A 20,153-nucleotide genomic window follows, 5' to 3' on the forward strand; every position below is an offset into this window, starting at 1 on the left:
GTCACAAAACAAGACCCATGTTTAATTCACTTGCTCGAAAACCACCGGCGATATAAATGTATGTACTGATGATGTTTAAATTATCCAAAACGCGAGATTTTATCTGTAAGAACTGAAAATTTTCAACTATTGATAAGCCAGATGAAACATCAATCGATCTTATTCAGAGCAGTTACTTATTTATCACCATATCGATTATTATCTGGTTTTGTTTTCTCCTATACATATATGCATGCATTGATAATCGTTTTCATTCATGGACAGAAAATGACATTGTAGTTGGTTCCCGTGATGCAAGTGAATAGACTTGTAGGATCATCTTTAGGGTAACTATAGGCGTCTGGACAACGTTGCTTGAAGAACATAGAGAGTGGGGTTGGTCCACAAGGACCGGAGTTGCAACAATGTTCCTCCGTCTTCAACATCGGACACGGTCCGTTGCAAGCACCATCCATTTTTAGTTGGTCAGGACATTGCGCTATAATATCTCCGGTACACCTGTCCAATGGATATATATATATATATATATATATATATGTATAAAAAAAATGATTCACACAAAAAAAAAATATACTTAATTACATGGTTAGTCATTGCTATGTCAAATTTAAAATTTGTTTTACCTGATAACACGACTACATTGTCCAGATGCAGAACTAAACTCCATTGGGATATTAAATCCATCGATCACCGATATATCGATGAAATCTTGGTCTGCATATTGTTTGAGAGAAAATTCTGCTAAAGTATTTGGTGCTCGTCCATAAGAATTGCACTCAAGGAGACCATTACAGTCTCCAGTCTGGCATCCACCTCTTCCAGAGTTATCGAACTTGCAATTGGTGCGACCCCAAATCCGAGCTCGGACGGTACCTGGATCATAAGAAACGATCCATGTTTCGCCTTGGTTGAGTTGCTTCCCACCGCCAGGTTTTTCTGGAGCAGATGTGGCGGCCCAAACAACATAGGGGCAATTGTTCTTCACTGTGAACGTAGCTGCTTCTGCTGAGATCACAAAGTATATAATGGTAACAAATGCAACGAAAAATACTATGGGGATGGTTTTATGATAAGCCATTTTTTTAAGTACTCTATGGGGCTTGTTCTTTGCTAGATGTGGTCATCTGTTATTTATATAGAAATGTCAACCAAGGGTTAATAATATTGTGATTCAATAGATAACGATTGTATGGTGGAAAATTTCCATGATTTAATACTTTGGAAGCCATCGTTAATAAGTTGGTCTAGCTAGTTCAGTGTTTTTCTAACATAATTTACTTTTTTGAATTGATTTTTCTAAGATACTAAGCAACAAAGAATTGTCATATTCAGGAAATAATTAGAAAGTAACAAAAACTTGATATGTGTGTATGTGTGGACTTCGCGCGTGTGTAGATTATTCTATTATTTCTATTGAAGCTTCATTATGTATGTACATGAACGATGAATCCAACTTTACCATCAGTCCATTACTTGGATTTGTTTGACAAGTCTACCGACTTTGAGGATGCCGACCATATCAAAATCAACTCAATGTGACTATGTGAGTACGGAATGCACAAAACGATGACAACTAAAACAGAGAATTGCATAGAATTAATGTAAGAATGAGATGATGGCCACACGGTTGAAGCTAAAAGTCGTACTAAACTTTTGGTAAGGATCGGAGTAAGGAGGACGCAAGCACAATATCGGAATAGATTAAAAATCTATAGTTCTAGCCAATGTAATACTCATACTCTTTATATGGTGGAAAATTTTCATGATTTAATATTTTGAAGACATCGTTAATTATCTGAGATGTTATAATTTTTGAATTGATTTTTCTAAGATACTAAGCAACAAAGAATTGTCATCTTCAGGAAATAATTAGAAGAAAGTAACAAAAACTTGATATGTGTGTGTGTGGACTCGCGTGTGTTCGTCATTTTCTATTATTTCTGTTGAAGCTTCATTATGTATAGAAATCCAACTTTACCATCAGTCCATCACCTTGAATTTGTTTGACAAGTCTACCAACTTTGAGGATGCCAAACATATTAAAATTATCTTAGAAAATATGTTTGGACCATTTTTTATTAATTTTTATTAAAATAATAGGCGTCCCGACTTTTTTTATTAACTTTTTTTATGGGCCTTAACCTTTTTTTATCGTATCTTAACAACATTTACTTCACATAATTTTGATTCAAAATTTAATTTGGAAAGTCCATTATAATTCATTATTTTTTCTTGTGATTGATATCACAAACAATATGGACTCAAGTGATTCATTAAAAATTGTATGGCTCCTATTTGGGAAGTCTTGAACCGTCGTGACTGTTTTGAACACTTTTATTCTATTACTTATTGATATATTAAATTAATTCTATGTTTAAATAAAAATAAAATTATTAAATTAAATTTACCCGATTCTGTTCAATCGCTATACAGTATTTTCATTCCTGATATACAAAAAGATTTGATAAAAATTTATATTTTAGTATAAAGTAATTAATAAGCTATTGGAAATATGAATTAATTATATTTTATTAAATCTGTATTTCCAATATGAATTAATTATATTTTACTAAGAACTTGTTTTTAAAAAAAAAATATATGTAAACCCAATCTGAATTGGAAATATGATTAATACTTAAATCTGTTGACCAGTAAAAGTTATATTATGGAAAACTCATTACACAATTTTCATTTCATAATTTAAAATAAATATATATATATGTATATGTATATATAGATACTAAGATACCCACTCAAGACAACCTGAATAAGTTCTTCGTGAGTAACAAAAAGATAGTAAAAAGAAAGGTTAATCATGTGTTCTAGTTTTGTTATTCTATTAACATATATTTTTGGGCATTCCAACACATATTTTTGCAGTTTCGTTATTCCATGTATATATATATGTCTCTAGTACAAGACTTTCTTCATTTTGAACCTTACGTTTCTTTACATCTTTTTTTTTGTTTTTTTGAAGACTATTCCGACAAATGACAACCAAGAAAAATTTATTTCTTTTAATGGTCGTTGCCCTGATCCTTACGCCCATGGTTGCAGGTAACTTACTTATTTCTTTGTTATATTGTGTAATCACCAAAAATGTGTTTCTCAAACACCAAGAAAAATATGTTTTAATGGAGTGGAGTTAAATAAGAAGTTGTGTTTCTCTTTACAATAAACATCTTGAAAATTATTTTTTAATTATCTTGTATTAAACATGTTGTTAATGTTTATGATCCAAATAGGTCAACTTCAGGCTACATGTCGTATTGCGGGGATGTGTAAAGGCCAAAAGGCATGCGATGAAAGATGTGCAGCCTTGGGTACCCAGAGAGGAGGTGTTTGTACAAAATTCTTAGGTGATTTGTATTGTTGCTGCTGGGATCTTCCCTTCTCCAGTCCTCCTAATAACTAACTGATTCGTAATTTAATATGTACTCTATCTCTATTCAACTCAAACAATATATATTCGCTTCAGCATGAATAAAAGTATGTGTAGACAAAAAAATTATGATCTCATCCTAATTCTATGATACCATTATTTCTCACAACCTAATAATTATACAACAGAAAGCAATAAAAGAATATCCAAATTAAACCTTTAAGATCATCCAATCCAACCTAAAAATAAACTAGAGCTGCATCATATGAACAATAGTTGTGTACTTCTACATGGAAGAATACAACAACACATACTCGCACATTCAAACAAATCTAAGGTATCATCAAGGCATGCTTCTTGGATTGTGTTTCCTCAGTAGTTTACCTTCACTATCATACATCAATTGGGAAAAAGAAACCGCGTTGTTAATTAATGCTCTAAAGCTGACTCATTCGACATTCGCTACAATCAATTGTTCATATGACCATATACCAGGTTTTGCCACTTTTTCTGAGTTGTTAAAACAGATCATTTTCGTTTTTTTGCTAGTGTATTCATGAAATAAAGAATCACAGATGACTACTCTATTCACGATGGATTTCTCTTTAAGGGGCTGCGTTTTTGTGTTTCAAAGTCAAGCTTGCGCCTTAAAATAATTTAAGAACTTCATAATAAGCTCAGTTTTGCCTTTGAAAAAATTTATAAAAAAACATAAAGAGATAACTCAAGTTACCCAAAAATAGCTTCGCCTTCGCTTAGCACTGAGAGGAGTACTGTCACCTTCATTTATGCTTGATCCGATACGGTACTGAAATCAACAAACCATTCGTGTCTTAAGTCTTCTCTTTGAAACCTCTTTGAATATTTACATCTTAACTTACAAATCTAAATCAGAAACAGAGGAAGCTGGACAAACAAAAACATTGGTTTTAGAATAAGACTTGTTGCAGTTTACATGCTTCTAACTTACATAAATATCAGAGTTGTCTTATTCTTAATAAATGAATCCTAAAATGAATAAACTCTTTACGCCATTATACGCAAAAGTTTCGCCAATTACATTATGCATATACATCATTTCATTTTCTATTTAAACAATAGAGTTTTCCCAAGATATTCAATGCCATAAGCTCTCATGAATTGACTTGGAAGATACTGTCAAGATTTCAAGAAAAACAATACCACTAGTTACTGATTAGAATTCAAGATAGAAACTAACCCACCTTTGAAACAAGAACTGTTTATTACCTTACCAATGTACAAACTTTGACATCAGGTACAAGTGCTAATGTCACATATCAGTTTTGAATTTAGTGAAGATGACTTACACCTCTCCTCTATGTTGTTCTTGTATTTCTTAGTTTTGTTTCCATTGCTAAGGTTTTGTTGAAATAGAGCTATTCTCGCTAGCAGTTGAACAACACTCTCTTTGCTGCCTCTTATCACTTGTGGACTCTATACTGAACAAACCGAGCATAGGAGTTGTATCTTCCCAAATCGACTCCAACGTGAAAGATACACCAACCTCTAAGCCGTTTGCTTTTGCAAACTCTTTCCAGCCCTTTCCTAAACTCATTCTCCCTCTGCTTTCTTGTAGAAGATTTGCAATCCACTTTGTACCATCGTTTCCCAATAAAGTTATTTTCCCTGGTTTGTTCATATCATTTTCTCTCATGAATGACAATGGAAGGCCCTGGAAAAGATTCTATAACCAATAAGAAGACAAGTAATATAACTAACTAACCTTCTAAAACACGAGTTGATTGAAACTCACCAGTCTATTGTTGTTAAGGCTGTCATGTGTAACTGTTAGTGTCACAAATCGGTTCTGGATTTTTACTTCCTTACAGAACAAATTGAGTACAGGAGTTGCATTTTCCCATATTAACTCCAGTGTGAAGGATTCACCTATCTTCAATCCGTTTGCTCTAGAGAAATCTTTCATGCCTTTTCCCAAACTCATTCTTCCTGAGTTTTCCCGTAGAAGGTTTGCCGCCCACCTTATACCATCTTTTCCCAACAAAGTTACCATCCTTGGGTTGTTCATGCCATTTTCCCTCACAAATGGCAATGGAAGGTACTGGAAAATATTGAGTGGACAATTGATATAAATAACATTTTGTTCTGCAATAAAACTATCAGTTGTTTCATGAACTCACCAGTCTACTGCTTTTAAGGCTGTCATTTGTAAGTGTTAAAGTCACAAATCTGTTATGGTTTGGTGGAGTCGAATCTTCACAACTTTGACTACTGTTACTGTCTCCTTGTGTTCTATCATTCTCAGATTTTGTAGGCCAAACACTGAGCAAAGGCGTTTCCCCGTTTTCCAATAGCTTGAACGTGAAAAAGCTTCCTGCATTTTTGCCGTTTTCGTCACAGAAATGTTTCCAACCTCGGCTTATGTAACAAGTATCAGTTAATTTGTTGAGCCTCAGATCCATCGCCCATGATCTTTCCTCTCCATCTTTTAAAAAAATCTTGCAGCATTTTCTTTTAAGATCATTAGAGCTTGTAAAATCTTGTGGAAGATACTGCAAAACAGACAAAGAGTTTCAAACATTTTTCAGCATTTCTTCATGACACCAAAGCTGTGTTTAGTTTTCATGACTAACCTGAAAAAAACAACTTCCAAAAAACTGAATTTAAAAAATATTTTGACAAGATTTGGAGCTAACTTTAGAATATACTGCCACAAGTTTTTCCTAAACCAAACAGAAATGCCCAGCTAACAGTCTCAAGACTGAATTGCATATCACTTAGACTAAAAGGGGTCATTCAGACATCTCTTTATTAGACCATCCTGATAAAAGAACACTTTGTCTACTTTCATGACAAACCAAAACCAAAATGCCCACATCTAGAAACAACAACATGAGTATGCAATAATAGTTCAGTTAATAAAAAAAACAAACCAGTGCATCTCTTTCTAGACTTGCAGCTGTGACATGGGCAACAAAACAAGAGCAATCTGCTTCTGTTTCAGGATTGTTCTGCTTCACTTTCTTCTTTCTTTGAAACTCTGTATCATAAACACCCAAAATGTTAAACCTTGATGCTTTAATTTTCAATATGTAGCTGTTCTTGAAACAAATCTTACCAAAGCAAGTAATTTTGATCACACTAATGTTTTAAAATTGCTTCAAATTTTTGCAGATTTCAATTGAATTAAGATATAGTTTGAATGAGGCAAAATTACATCCACAGAGTTTTTGAATAATAAATATGATTTGATTCTTACCGATGTTGTTGTCCTGATGATCTGAAGCCTCCTCAATCATCATATCTACTCCTTCTAGGTTTGATCGGTGGTGACCCAAGCGCTGTTCATAGAAAGCTCCGGAATTTCTCAAAACAATTACCTTTTTTTATATATATTAAAACCTTTTGGATATACCAAACCGACCATCAGATATAAATGGACTCGGACCTAATGAAAGGACGTAAAGTCCATTAAAAAAAATGGACTGAAAGCCTACTAAGAAGTAGCGGTCGGAACATTACATTTTATTTTTTTTATTCTATTAGATTTTATCAAGTTTATATGCTTTATTTAATTTTAATTTGATATTTTATGTCTTTTAAGTAGAAAAACTAAAAGATATAGTTTTATGTCTATAGTAATCTTTCTAGTTAGTTAAATTATTTCTAATTAAATACAACTTATGCTTTCAATTCCAAAAGACAGAACATATAGATAATTAATGTAATTCTTAAATGTTGTGTTTTTAAGTAGAAAAACTTATATGATGGGACCTATGGAGTATTATCTAAGAATTTCCAAAATTTTATAGTATTTTAAAATTTTATGTATTTCAATTGGTTATATATAGATGGTGTGTATATTTACTTGATTAGTTAAATACGTATGTAAATTGAAGATAATATAATTTTATATTTCCATAATTTTATTGTATCTAAAATTTATTATGTGTTTTAATTGGTTAGAAAAATAAATGGTAGTATAATACAGATATTAGTACAGATATAATAAATGGTATATTACAGGAAAATAATATTTTTAAATATAATAATAATAAATTTTGTAAAAGCTAAACATTGAAGTCTTATACATGCCGAGTTAGAAGCGTTGTTTTGGGTCATGGAGCAGATATGTGCTGCATGGATCACTTGTCAACATTTCGAGACTGATTCTACGGAGTTACTCAAAGTCCCTGAAGATTGGTCGTCCTTCTCCAACCTACTTGATGAGTTTAACTCGCTGGAGTCCTTCCCATTATTATATATCTCTTGGATCCCACATGCGTCAAATACGAAGGCAGATTGTCTTGTCCGTGCTTCGTGTTCTCTTATCTCTGAAGTTTCTTTTGTAAACCCCTTCCCTCCAGCTTGGACAACTAATCGAGGAATTTCATTTTAATTTATTGTTTGGTTGAAAAAAAAATGTAAATAGATACACTTTTATTTAAAGAAAATAGTTGTAAATGAGTTCACAGTTATTAAAATAAAATTAAATTTAACAAATAATATATATTTAATTCTTTTCATAAGTAAAAACAATGTATAAAAGTAAAAAGATAAACTTTTAGCTATAGAAAATAGTTGTTTTTTTTTGCTATAATACACTAATGTATATCCATTTACGAATCTACCATATACATTACTACTAGAGATGTCAAACGAGCATGTCCACACCCGAACGGACTTACCGTGACGGTTCTGTATTTTCAGTGATCCGCCGCGGACAAGTCCGCCATGGGCGACAGGCGACGTATCACTGCCTATGTCCGCTCCGCCTAGCTTTGCGGACTAACGGGCATGCCTGCGGGCTTTGACATCTCTACTAACGAGTCGTGGGTTCTTGTGGAGTTCTTCCGTTTCTTGTTTGGATCGCCGCCGTTAGAACTGTCGTAGAAAGTTTCAGAGATTGAAGCCATCTTCGTGTGACCTCATTAGCAAAGAAGTAACTGAAACGAAGACTAAATTCGATTTTTGAAAGAAGCTGTTACTTTCTGTTTTTTTTTGTTCTTACTTCTCTTGTAATGAAACCATAGTTAATACATAAATGCTCTCTTATGAAAAGAAAAATATTATAAAATAACTCTCTGGTTTACCAGTTCGATTACGTAGAGATTGAAATCCAATAATTACGAACCAGAGATGTCACATGTAGAATATGTAGTGCAGATCAATGATAAAGAAGAAATAGAGATTGATGTTTAAACTGGAATTGAAATCAAGGAAGTACTTAAACTGAAAAATTAAACCAAAGTATTAAACTGAAATGGGAAACTGAAAACAGAAATCTCAAGGTGAAGATGTCTCTTCAACCAAATCAAGCTTCATCATCAACAATTGACTGGAAAGAAGGTAATGTCTCATCTTCATCAAATTCTTCATCCTCCTCTACATATGGCAAAGTAATAGAAGAAGGTCAAGGTAAATATATACCACTTAAAAGTTACACAATCAATACCAAATTGTGAAAATTGTTTGCTTACCATTTTCATATGCTTCAAAACGTTTTAACCAATTGCGGCAGCATATTAGTGCTTGAACATTTTTTGGGAGAAGACGGCTTCTGTACTTGTTCAAAACTCGAGTTCCAATACTAAAAGAAGATTCAGATGCTACTGTTGTGATTGGTATACTAAGGAGGTCACAAGCCATTGACGCCATTTCTCCATACCGTTGAGAGTTATCTTTCCAATATTTTAAAATATCCAAACTCTCATACTCTATCATGTCTATCGGCAGATCATCTAGATACATTTCTAAAGAAGACTTTCCACTAGTAACAACAGTTTGTTTGCGGAAGTTAATAAAATCCTGCAAATGTATAAAACTAATTTTAGTATCCAAACAAAAGAAATTTACAAGACATTATTTTTCAAACCACATCATAGCCTACATAAACCAAAAAAATTGAGAATTAGTTTACGTAAAAGTCATAAACCACAAAAACTGAGAATTAGTCATAAACCACAAAAAGTCTACGTAATTAAAGTTTCAAATCGAAACGGAGAATTAGTTTTCATAGCCTAGTAAAAGTTTTCATAGCCTAAGAGAGTGAGAATTTGAATACTTACATCATAGTTGCTAAAACTCCCTTTTTTCCTTCATTCTCATCAGTTTGATGATTAGTCTCACGTGTCTCTGTAGAAGATGATGTGAAAATGGACTTATTCTCATAAGATTCAAAAAGAGTAGCAAGCTTACCACGCAAATGTTTAATCTTTATCTGAGCAGAACCCTTGTCGTTCTTTTCAAAACAATAATTGATCAGTGTTAGCTTCAACCTTGGATCAAACATTATTGTCATTGCAAAGACATCACTAACCTCTTCTCAATACTTATCAAACCTTTCTCGCATTGGAACAATCATACTTCTGGTGACTTCATCTTGATTCTGTGAATTCGATATCAACCAATTGTTGATCTTCCAAACTTGCATGAAATACAAGTTTGAAGTTGGATATGTTGAACCTGAGATCAGATTAGTGATTTCATCAAAAGACTCCAAAAACTCACAAATTTGCTTCAATCGGTGTCATTCAGCTTCTGTAGAGTGAAACTTGTAGTTTCTCCCATCAATGACTTTGAGATTACCAAAGGCAGCTCGATACTTGAGAGCCCTATCAAGCATCTTGTATGTTGAATTCCATCTAGTTTTCACATCCATAATCAAGCCCGCTTTCAACTGTAGACCAACCGCTTCAACACATTTTTCAAACAATATCTCATGTTTTTCATAAGCTTGAACATATTTGATACTCTCTATGATCTTTTCCAATGTATCATCTATATCTTTCAGGCCAATCTGAACGATGATGTTGAGAATATGTGCTGCGCATCGCACATGAAAATAGTTTCCTCCACACAACAAATCATTCCGCAACATAAGCTGAGATTTCAGAATATCTTGTGTTGTGTCATTGTTAGTAGCATTGTCTAATGTGATGGAAAATACTTTTTTCTCAATTCCCCAATCCTTCCACTTCTCTAGAATCTCCATTGCTATGTGCATACCTGAATGTGGAGGCGGAAAAGCATAGAAAGCATTTATCTTGCTGTTTAATTTCCAGTTCATGTCAACATAATGTGCTCTTAGACACATGTAGCCCTCATGAGTGATTTCAGTCCACAAATCAGAAGTGAAGCTAATTCTCTCTTTAAATTCTCTGCCTCATTCTCATAGAACTTGTAAACGTTTGTTGCAGCTGTGTTCCGGTTTATAAACTTCACATCTGCATTCAAATACTTCCAAACTGATCTAACTATCTCATATTCAACATAGGCAAATGGGAGATCATGCTGAATGATACACTTAGCTACCACTTCGTGAAAAACCATATGATCTATCTTTCTAGCTTGTAACTTCGCTTCAGAGTTGAGCATCACCTTCAGTGTTCTAAAACGCGGGCGCCTCGTACGTTTAGGAGCCGCCTATTCTCTACTCGGTGTACTAACATCTCGAATACATCATATTCGGCTTATTATGCGTTTTCTTATAAAGCGGGCGCCTGGGCACCGCATAGACCGCGTATACGACCACCGCCGAGAAGTTCGTACGTTTTCTTAAGTGGGCAAAACCCTAGTTTCGTAATACTTAATGAATACAATCCCAAAATCTATTATCAATATCTCTGTGGCTATACCTCTCGTTTTCATAACTCTTTGTTTTCATATCTCTGTTATTCCATATTTGGTTTGTCTCTCTCTCTATTCTGATTGCTTTCTTCCCAAGGTGAGCTGTTTCACTTTCGTGTATCGTAGTCTTTGTGGTATAATTCTTTCTTTCTAATTTAATATTACTAAACTAATAAGTAATAGTTTAATAGCTTAACTTTCAGTTTTATTGTGTCTCTGATTTACTTTGTTGATGTCTTTGTTTTTGTACCTTTGTTTTATTATTCGTGGCTATGCCTTGTGAAGTGTGTTGTCATGATTTGATTATTTAATTATTAGTTTTTTAGTTGAATTTGTTTTTTGTAATAAAAATTGCAGGGGATTATCATTCTGCTGCTATGGCTGAATCTGCAGAAACATCAGCTTTAAGAAGAAATTCAAAAGATGTTGCTTGGGAATATGGGATGTTGTGTAATCCTAAAAATCCTGATAAGGTGAAGTGTAAGTTATGCGGGAAAGAATTTTCAGGTGGGGCATATAGGATGAAAGAGCACATTGCAAAGATTCAAGGAAATGTTTCTGCTTGTCCATTATCATCAAAAGAGGATCAAGAAAAGTGTAAAACTGCTATTGATGAAGCAAAGAAGAAAAGAAAAAACAAAATGATGTCAGATGTTGACTTGAGAAATTCTGTAAAAATATGTGATGATGGGGAAGAGGATGTTGAACTTGGAGAGATGGGAACAAAAAAGAAGCCACGAACACTTGGTCCAATGGACAAGTTTGCATCAGATATTAACCCACGACTTTCTTCCATTCCAACAAAGCAACAAAATATAAGTGATGCGCTTTGGAAAGATAGACTTCATAAAGTTCATCAATATGTTGCAAGATGGGTTTATGTAGCTGGTGTCTCTTTTAATTCTACAGGAATTGATGAGTTTAAGTTGATGCTTGAAGCTGCAGGACAATTTGGTCCAGGAGTTACACCACCAAGTCAATACCTCTTACGTGAGCCTTTATTGAAAGAAGAAGTTGGTAGAGTGAAAGGTTTGTTAAAGACCCAAGAAGAAGAGTGGAAGGAGAATGGTTGTTCAGGAATGACTGATGCTTGGTCTGATAGAAAAAGAAGAAGTATTATGAATTTGTGCATCAATTGTAGAGGAGGAACTATGTTTCGCTCTTCTAGGGAGTGTTCCGAGGATGCTCATACAGGTCAATTTATTTTCGAGTTTGTTAAAGGATGCATTGAGGATGTTGGGGTAGAGAATGTGGTTCAAGTGGTAACCGACAACGCACCAAACAATATGGCTGCAGCTAAGATCTTAAAAGAGAAATTACCAAGCATTTTTTGGACATCATGTGCTGCTCATACAGTGAACTTAATGCTAGAGAGCATTGGGAAACTCCACAACTTTAAGACGGTCATTGACAGAGCTAAAGGTTTCACCATCTTTGTTTATGCTCACCATAAGACTTTGGCAATGATGAGGAAATTCACACAAAATAAAGATATTGTGAGACCGAGAGTCACTAGATTTGCGTCATGCTTCTTAACACTACAAAGTTTAATGGATAAACAAGATAAGTTAGAAGCCATGTTTATTAGTACTGATTGGAAAAGGTGTAAATGGGCAAAGCATCCTAAAGGAGTAGAAGCCTATAAAACAGTGAGAAGTACGCAATTTTTTGGAATGGAGTGAAAATGTGTTTGAAGGTTTTTGGACCCTTGGTCAGAATACTTCGACTAGTTGATGGGGACAAGAAGCCGACGATGGGTTACTTGCATGGGGAGTTAACACAAGCAAAAGTTGAGGTGCGTGGTGGGTTGAACAATGTTGAAAAAAACATACAACCAATCATGAATATCATTGACCAAAGGATAAAGGGTCGGCATGACAATCCTCTGCATTTGAGTGCTTATTTTTTGAATCCTTACTACTTCTACAAGGATTCAACCATCCCATTAAAGGATAATGTACTCTAGTTTTCTCAAGTGTGTGGATGATTTTTTCCCGGATGACCTTACTACACAGTGCAATGTCATCAATGCTGAAATTACTAAGTACAAAAAGAAAGAAGATAACTTTGGGACACTATGGGCCATCAAAGGTTGTGAAGATAACAAAGATGATTATGATCCAGGTTTTCTTCCTTTACTTTTGATTTTTTTCACTATACTTGTCTGCTTTCACATATTATTTGAAATTTATCAATATATTTGTGGCTTGTTTTTCCAGTTGAATGGTGGAGTACTTATGGAACTTCAGTTCCTAACTTACAAAGAATGGCTAAGAGGATATTGTCTTTAACGACTAGTTCATCGGGATGTGAAAGGAGTTGGAGCTCATTTGAAGGGGTACAAATTTATCATTTAATTCATCTGATTCTAAAGTGCTTTGACGTTTAAACTAAATTTTAGTTTAATATTTTAATCTTGATGGTTTTGTTTGATATATGTAGATACACACAAAGAAGCGGAATCGGCTTGATACAAGTCGCTTGAATAATCTTGTTTTTGTCCAGTTCAATACTAGAATTATGAACAAAAGAAAAAAGGTACAAAAGGAGAAGAATATTGATATATTAGTTGCTGATCACGCTATTTATGCTCAAGAATGGATTATTGAGGGTGAAAATGGAGAAGAGGACTTGGATGTGGATTTAGGACTTGGCAGTGGCGAGAGAGCTGGAAAGAGAGCTGGAGAGGGAGCTAGAGAGACATCAATGGCGGGTAATGTGGGTGATGTTAGAGAATTGGATGATGAAGTTGTCATTTCTGATGATGAAGATGAAGAACATGTTGATATTGACTTCGAATCAGATGGAGATGAAGTTCAAGATATATACGGAGTATAAGAAATTGATGGTTAATTTTGCACTTCTTCTTTCTTTCTTTACTGTTTAATTTTATATTTCTTTGAAATTGGTTTTTATTAGTTTTTTTTACTTGGATTTGTCTTAAATCCAGTTGTAGAAGTGAAATATTTTTTCTGTTTGGCATTTCATTTGATTTTATTTATTTATTTACTGATAGTTATTTTATAATGTATATAATATATATATTTATATAGTATATATAAATATCCGCCTAAGCTCCGCCTAAACACCCGCGTATACAGCTAGGCGCTAGGCGTTAATCTATCGCCTAGAGAGCGCCTAGCGCGTTTTAGAACACTGATCACCTTACTATTATCAGCATTACTAAGCCAAACCTACGATTGTAAGAATGTGTACCGTTCATGTGTGAATTGTAGGCATAATCCCTCTTGCAGTGATTGCATTCGGCTCTGTCTTGAAGTTTTCCATTAATAGTCTTCTTAACCACTGTAAAATGCTCCCAACAATTTGCATATTGCTTTCTCTTTGTCGGTTTTGTTGATGTTGCTTTCCCTTTTCCTTTATCTCCTACGACATTATCATGTAGATCATCATCATCATCAATATCAATTGCAGCTCTTTTACCAGATTTAGAGGATCGATCTCCATCAAACTTATTCTGCTTTCTCTTCTTCGGTTGTGTTGATGTTGTCTTTCCTTTCTCCTGTTCAACATCGTCGTCATCAATATGAATTGGTGCTCTCTTACGAGAATTAGATGGCTCTACTCCATCAAACATATGTTGTTCTTTTTCAGCGTTTGCAGCATCAATTACTCTTTGAGACTCTAAGTCTATTGATCTCACATCATAAGAGTCATGTGAGTCCTTTAAAAAAAAACAACTGTTAATCAAACAGTTAAAGACTTGAATCTCAGATCACAAAAGTGTAAAGGATAGAGGTTTTATTAAGTAGACAAAAAAAAGAACAAGTTTAAATCAATATATAGCTTACCATTACGATTCACAATTTAGAGCTCTAGGACTTTGAGGACTGGAGTCGTATATCACGAGACTCTCGTGAAATCATATATGTGGATATTCTTAGGTCAATCTTTTCTAATTATGCTAAACTATTTAGGATTTTCAGCTTTTATACAAACTGTAAACGACTAAATCTTCTAATATCTAATTGGTATTTACTAATAATTACTAAATGTTTTTCTTAACTTTTAAAGCTTCTAGATGTGTTCGCAGGGTTTGGTTTACCTTGTTGGGAACCTTGTTGTACTCCGCGTTGGCCTGTAGCTGTAGATGTGGCATTCTCAGGAGGTACAACAAGTGGAAGTTCTTAAGGTTTCGTAGAGCTCCCGTAACAAGTGCAGAGGCACACCATAGTTCCTAAACAGACAATAAGAATATTAGTAAGTCCAAGAACAAAGAGTCTTCTACCAAGTCTGTCTAAGCATCTTCAAGATGTTTCATTGTGCATTATAGATTCTTGTCACAATATAACTCAAACGATATGAGAATAATATAATTGGATGGAAAAACTTACATAAATATGACAAAGAAGAAGCAGATGTACATTGACAAGTGAAGCAGCTCACAAATAAGCTCCAGATAAAAAGTATAAACTGGTTTCTTCTCCCATTGACCATCCATGACCATACCAGTGACATAAAAAACATACTTCACAAAAATAGCAACAGTTGTTGTCACCAGGATCATATACCTATAACAGAAAACTCATCATCAGATACATAATATCACAAGTACAAGTGTCCTCCGATATACTAAGGATCAGAGAGCAAACACTAGCACTAAAAATATATACATTACAATGAAAAACAGCAGAAGCAACTTACTAAGTGAATCTCCATAAGCTCGAACCAAGCTTGCTCATTCAGCCTCTCGACTTCTGCTTCTCTAAGTGATCCCAAGAAGACGAATTTGACCAAATGTCAGAGACTGAGCATAAGAACCAAACACATATTGAGAAGCAGCACTAAACTGATCTTTGAGCTTGATAAATAAACCGTAGCTGGATAAAACTAGTCTCTACTACTGAAAGCATGATAAATTACAGCCACAGTCACTATAAAACTAAATCATGTGAATGTTCTTAGTCGTACCAATCTGATGCTTCACTCTCTTGTTAACATGACTCAATATCTCAAGAACCTGACAGATGAAATAAACACCACTGAGTCTGAGACTTAAGTTCACAATTTCTATAACTCTTGCTAGTACAATTAGAAATCATCTGACCATAAAAATCAGTTGTAAATCTCTAATTGCCTTGTTAGTTTTAGAAATTGATAAGGCATGGTAAGATGATTTACAACTGATTTTTATGGCCAATCTCTAATCACCCGATGTAAATTTGTGGCTGTGGGAGACGAAGACGAAGAACGGAAAAAGAAGAAGAATAGAAGACGAAGACAAAGAACGGAAGATGCAGAATGTTTCATCAGGTAATCCGCAGACCCGCAATCCGCGACGGGCATGACCGCTTGAACCCGCCGACCAAACGGGTTTGTCCGCTATGCCCGCAAAAATTTGGGCTTCAATGACTAAGCCCATAGCCGCTCCGCTATGCTTCTTATAGGGCTATACCCGCGAGTATTGGCCCGTTTGACATCTCTAGGTATATCTATTAAAATCCACAAAAAAAATTCAGTTTCTTATGGTTGTGTCCCAGGTAAAAATGCTAAGTTGTGTAGTATATATATTCAAGTTAACAAAAATATTAATTCGTTAAGGTTGTGTCCCATACAAAAATGACTTTTGTATCCGCCACTGGCCATAGCAACCATCATCGACCAGAAACTATCATTCGTTGCTAAATCTATTTCTGTTCACCGGAATTTGTTTTCCATTTTGTAACTGTAACAATTTGTTTTACACGCCTTAGGTCCGTTTAGGGATGAGGCCCATCATAAATAAATTTACAAAAAAAAAAAAATGTTTGTATCACAGAAGTGGTATCTAAAACGTTCAGCGTTCGTTGCCCAACCAACCAAAGAAACAACCTGACTCTCCCGGTGTCACCACTCTCCACACGCGGTCTTTTTTGGTGATTCTTTCCGGATTAGTAGCGTATATGTAGACCTAACTGAAAAACCTCCATCCGCACTACCACCCCAAACTAGACTATCTTGTGCCCTAATAACATTATTTAAAATACGTTTAGATAAACAAATAAGGGTATTACTACAAATTTCAAATCAAATTTTCTTAAAAAACAGTATAAAGTTGAGTGTAATCTTTAAAATAATATAATTCAGAGAACAATTGTTTGAATTTACACAGAAACCCGTATTAACATATAAATAATGTATTCTTAAATTTTAGAATAAAATCAAGATAGGAGAATATATATATATATCAACCAACTATAATTAATATAAAGTTTGTGACACAAAATAGAAAGAAAACACATCTTTGATTAAATAACATATACTCCTTTGAATGAAGTAGACATGATAATGCTTATTTATTAGCCAGTTTCTTTAGCTTCACAAACGAAAATAAATGGCTTTCTGAGTTTAACATACTTAAACATTTATGTTTATTCCCCGGATCGGAGTTTGGGACGAAATTGAAGTACCGGGATATTGTCAACGTTGTGCTTGAATTCTAAAGAGAACGAGTCTCCTATCTTCACTCCATTAGCTTCACAGAAGTTTCTCCAACCATATCCTACAGATACGTTTCCATCTCTTGACAATAGACATCCACACCACTCAGATTCTTTTCTACCCAACAAAAGTATCTTTCCGAAAAGTATGTCGATGCCATTAGCTTTCATGAATTGACTTGGAAGAAACTGCAAAATATTTGAACAATCACCACAACTTGTTACTTATTATAATTCAAGTAAAAGCAAATCTCACCTATATACAAAACAAGGGTAATGTTTTTGTAAGCTTACGTACCAGCGTATATGCTTTGACATCTTCATGAAGAAGTGGTAATATCACTAGTAGGTGGTTTTCGATTAGTGATGCTTCATTGATCGGCTCCTCTATGTTCTTGCCTTTCTCACGTTCTTTTCCATCCTTAGCTGCACTGGAAGCAGACACTTTCTTGCAAAATCCTGAAAATTTCGGTTTGGGTCCCCTTTTTATGTATCTTCTAGGCTTTGTATCGGACAACCTGAGGATAGGAGTTGCATTTTCCCAGATGCACTCCAGTGTAAAGTTTTCACCAACCTCCAAATTATTTGCTAGAGCAAATTCCCTCCAAGCTTTCCCCAAACTCAGTCTCCCAAAGTTTCTTCCTGAGGTTTCCCGTACAAGATTTGCGATCGTCCTTGTACCATCTTTTCCCAGTAGTGTTACCAGCCTTGATTCGTCCAAGCCATTTCTTCTCATGTTTCCCGATGGAAGATACTGAAAATAAATAAATATATATATATATATATATATATATATATATATATATATATATATATATGGAAAGATGAATGAAATGGAAGATGCCAACATGCCAATATGGAAGATGCCAACATGCCAATATGGAAGATGAATGAATGAACTCACCAATCTGCAGTTTTTGAGACTGTCATATGAGAGATTTAATGTCACAAAATGGTCCAGGTTTTCTGAAGTTTCATAACAGAGAGTAGCTTTGGAAGGGGAGAAGCTGAGAAAAGGCGTTCCCCACTCTTTCATTAGTTCGAAGGTAAACACACTTCCTACCTTTTTGCCCAGTTCATCACAGAAATGTCTCCAACCTCTGCTCATGTAAAAGCTATTAGAGGATTTGTCGTACCTCAGTTCCAGTTCCCATGAGTTACCCCTACCATCAGTTAAAACAACCTTGCAAAAAAATTTTGGTAGACCACTAGAGCTTGTGAAATCTTGTGGAAGATACTGCAAACAAACAAACAAACAAACAAAAAAGGGTTTAAACATTTTCAACCTTTCCTCATCACACAAAGCTTCGGAAAAAAACTTTGTTTTTGGGAATTAAATACAAGAAAATACAAGTGATCTTTGAAAGTTTTAGAGAATAACATCCTTGTGATAGTTTGTATATAGATGTATATTTTTAATTTGTTACCAACCAATATATAACAAATATTATTGTAATAGCTATAAGTGTCTTCTATAACATATGAGACAAACCTAATCGTAGCATGGATTTCAAAACCTAGTTCTCTTAATACTTTCAAATATCTGAATATACTCAACTAACCTTAGTTGCAAGGCTTTTAATAACCCCTATTTCTAGCTTTGTAATTGGTTGCTATCACCATATAAGACAAAACAAGGTCGAAATAAAATGCAAGTAAGAAACACCAAAGCAAACCAAAATTGAAGTTAAAATAAATTGGAAACCAAAACTGTATTGAGGTTAACTTTTGATTTTATATCAACAAGCTTTCACCTTATAAACCAAACTGGCCACTAACAAAACAACAATCAAAATGGAACTTAAATGAACAATTCAAGAAACATCAGTTCATCTTATATGTGGAAGTTGTTAGTCAGTTCAAGAAAACATCATCAGTTCATGTGAGTGACTTAATTAAGCACATTCGGGCAATAACAATTTAAGAAAACGTGACAAAGGCAAGCGCACCAGAGCATCTGCTTCCAAATTGGAAGCCGTGACAAAGGCAAAAAAAGAGGAGTTGTCCCAACTTTCTTCGGGTATCGATTTCGTCTTCCTCCCTCTTTTCGCTCTCACAAGCACTGTGACATTAAAATCCGACATGTTAATAAAAACCCGCGCGCCTCGGGTACAACGATAGAACGGGACTGAGGATGTTATGTTACGTACCTGCGTTTTCCTGAACATCACCACCTTCCTCTGTCGGACGCTGATGCTTCTTCGAGGTGTTAACTGTGTATAACATGTAAAAAATTCTCTCGTCATACAGATCCATGCACACAAGGCTATTTCAGTTCAGATCTGATGATTATGTTCCGTAGATTAAAAACAAAACTTACCAGTCTTATTATGATCACTGTTTGTGGGGCTGGGTAGTTGTCGGACGTCGCAAGCGCTTACACGAAGCATCTTTGCCTGTGGAGAAGAAAAAAAATATTTTGTTGTAAAAATCTGGTCGGGGCGAAGAAGATGGAAATGAAATTTGTGGTTGTCTGAATGACTTTTAAACCCAACAAGAAGTAAAATAAAACCCTAATGAAAAGATAAGATAAAAATCTTGTGTTACCTTTAAAGAGCTTTGCATTTAGAGAAAATTGACACCTGGGCGCATAGACTAAATATAGAGCTAAGAAAGATGTCAATATATTTAATTTAATGGATGAGCTGCTGAAATTTTTTTAAGTATTTAGCATAATAGATTTGATTATTTTCAACATGGTTTTTTTTTTTTTTTTTTTTTTT

General features: G+C 34.5%; 5 protein-coding genes across 6 annotated transcripts; 2 read left to right on the plus strand and 3 right to left on the minus strand.

Moving 5' to 3' along the window:
- LOC104702991 (pathogenesis-related protein R major form-like) lies at window positions 134-1,117 on the minus strand. Its single transcript, XM_010418927.2, has 2 exons — window positions 624-1,117; window positions 134-498 (listed from the first exon to the last, which is right to left on the minus strand). Exons 1-2 carry the CDS (start codon window positions 1,076-1,078, stop codon window positions 255-257), a joined length of 699 nt encoding a protein of 232 aa, XP_010417229.1. The 5' UTR covers window positions 1,079-1,117; the 3' UTR covers window positions 134-254.
- Window positions 2,752-3,478, plus strand: LOC104702992 (defensin-like protein 87). Of its 2 annotated transcripts, XM_019227943.1 has the most exons (3): window positions 2,752-2,808; window positions 2,978-3,057; window positions 3,246-3,478. In XM_019227943.1, the coding sequence occupies exons 2-3, from the start codon at window positions 2,991-2,993 to the stop codon at window positions 3,413-3,415; spliced, it is 237 nt and encodes a 78-aa protein (XP_019083488.1). In that variant the 5' UTR covers window positions 2,752-2,808; window positions 2,978-2,990; the 3' UTR covers window positions 3,416-3,478. The 2 variants fall into 2 exon arrangements, with proteins under 2 accessions (XP_019083488.1, XP_019083489.1); XM_019227944.1 differs by lacking the exon at window positions 2,752-2,808 and having other exon boundaries at window positions 2,953-3,057.
- LOC104702993 (B3 domain-containing protein REM12-like) lies at window positions 4,584-6,742 on the minus strand. The gene is made up of 5 exons (XM_010418928.2): window positions 6,621-6,742; window positions 6,295-6,401; window positions 5,542-5,913; window positions 5,157-5,462; window positions 4,584-5,087 (listed from the first exon to the last, which is right to left on the minus strand). Exons 1-5 carry the CDS (start codon window positions 6,661-6,663, stop codon window positions 4,758-4,760), a joined length of 1,158 nt encoding a protein of 385 aa, XP_010417230.1. The 5' UTR covers window positions 6,664-6,742; the 3' UTR covers window positions 4,584-4,757.
- Window positions 11,368-13,828, plus strand: LOC104705021. Its single transcript, XM_010421014.1, has 5 exons — window positions 11,368-12,646; window positions 12,721-12,947; window positions 13,006-13,114; window positions 13,210-13,328; window positions 13,433-13,828. The coding sequence occupies exons 1-5, from the start codon at window positions 11,368-11,370 to the stop codon at window positions 13,826-13,828; spliced, it is 2,130 nt and encodes a 709-aa protein (XP_010419316.1).
- LOC104702994 (B3 domain-containing protein REM-like 2) lies at window positions 17,185-19,903 on the minus strand. The gene is made up of 6 exons (XM_010418929.2): window positions 19,751-19,903; window positions 19,581-19,643; window positions 19,380-19,492; window positions 18,335-18,667; window positions 17,729-18,184; window positions 17,185-17,619 (listed from the first exon to the last, which is right to left on the minus strand). The coding sequence occupies exons 1-6, from the start codon at window positions 19,818-19,820 to the stop codon at window positions 17,362-17,364; spliced, it is 1,293 nt and encodes a 430-aa protein (XP_010417231.1). The 5' UTR covers window positions 19,821-19,903; the 3' UTR covers window positions 17,185-17,361.

The sequence above is a fragment of the Camelina sativa genome, chromosome 7, assembly GCF_000633955.1.
Source record: "Camelina sativa cultivar DH55 chromosome 7, Cs, whole genome shotgun sequence".
NCBI lineage: Eukaryota > Viridiplantae > Streptophyta > Magnoliopsida > Brassicales > Brassicaceae > Camelina > Camelina sativa.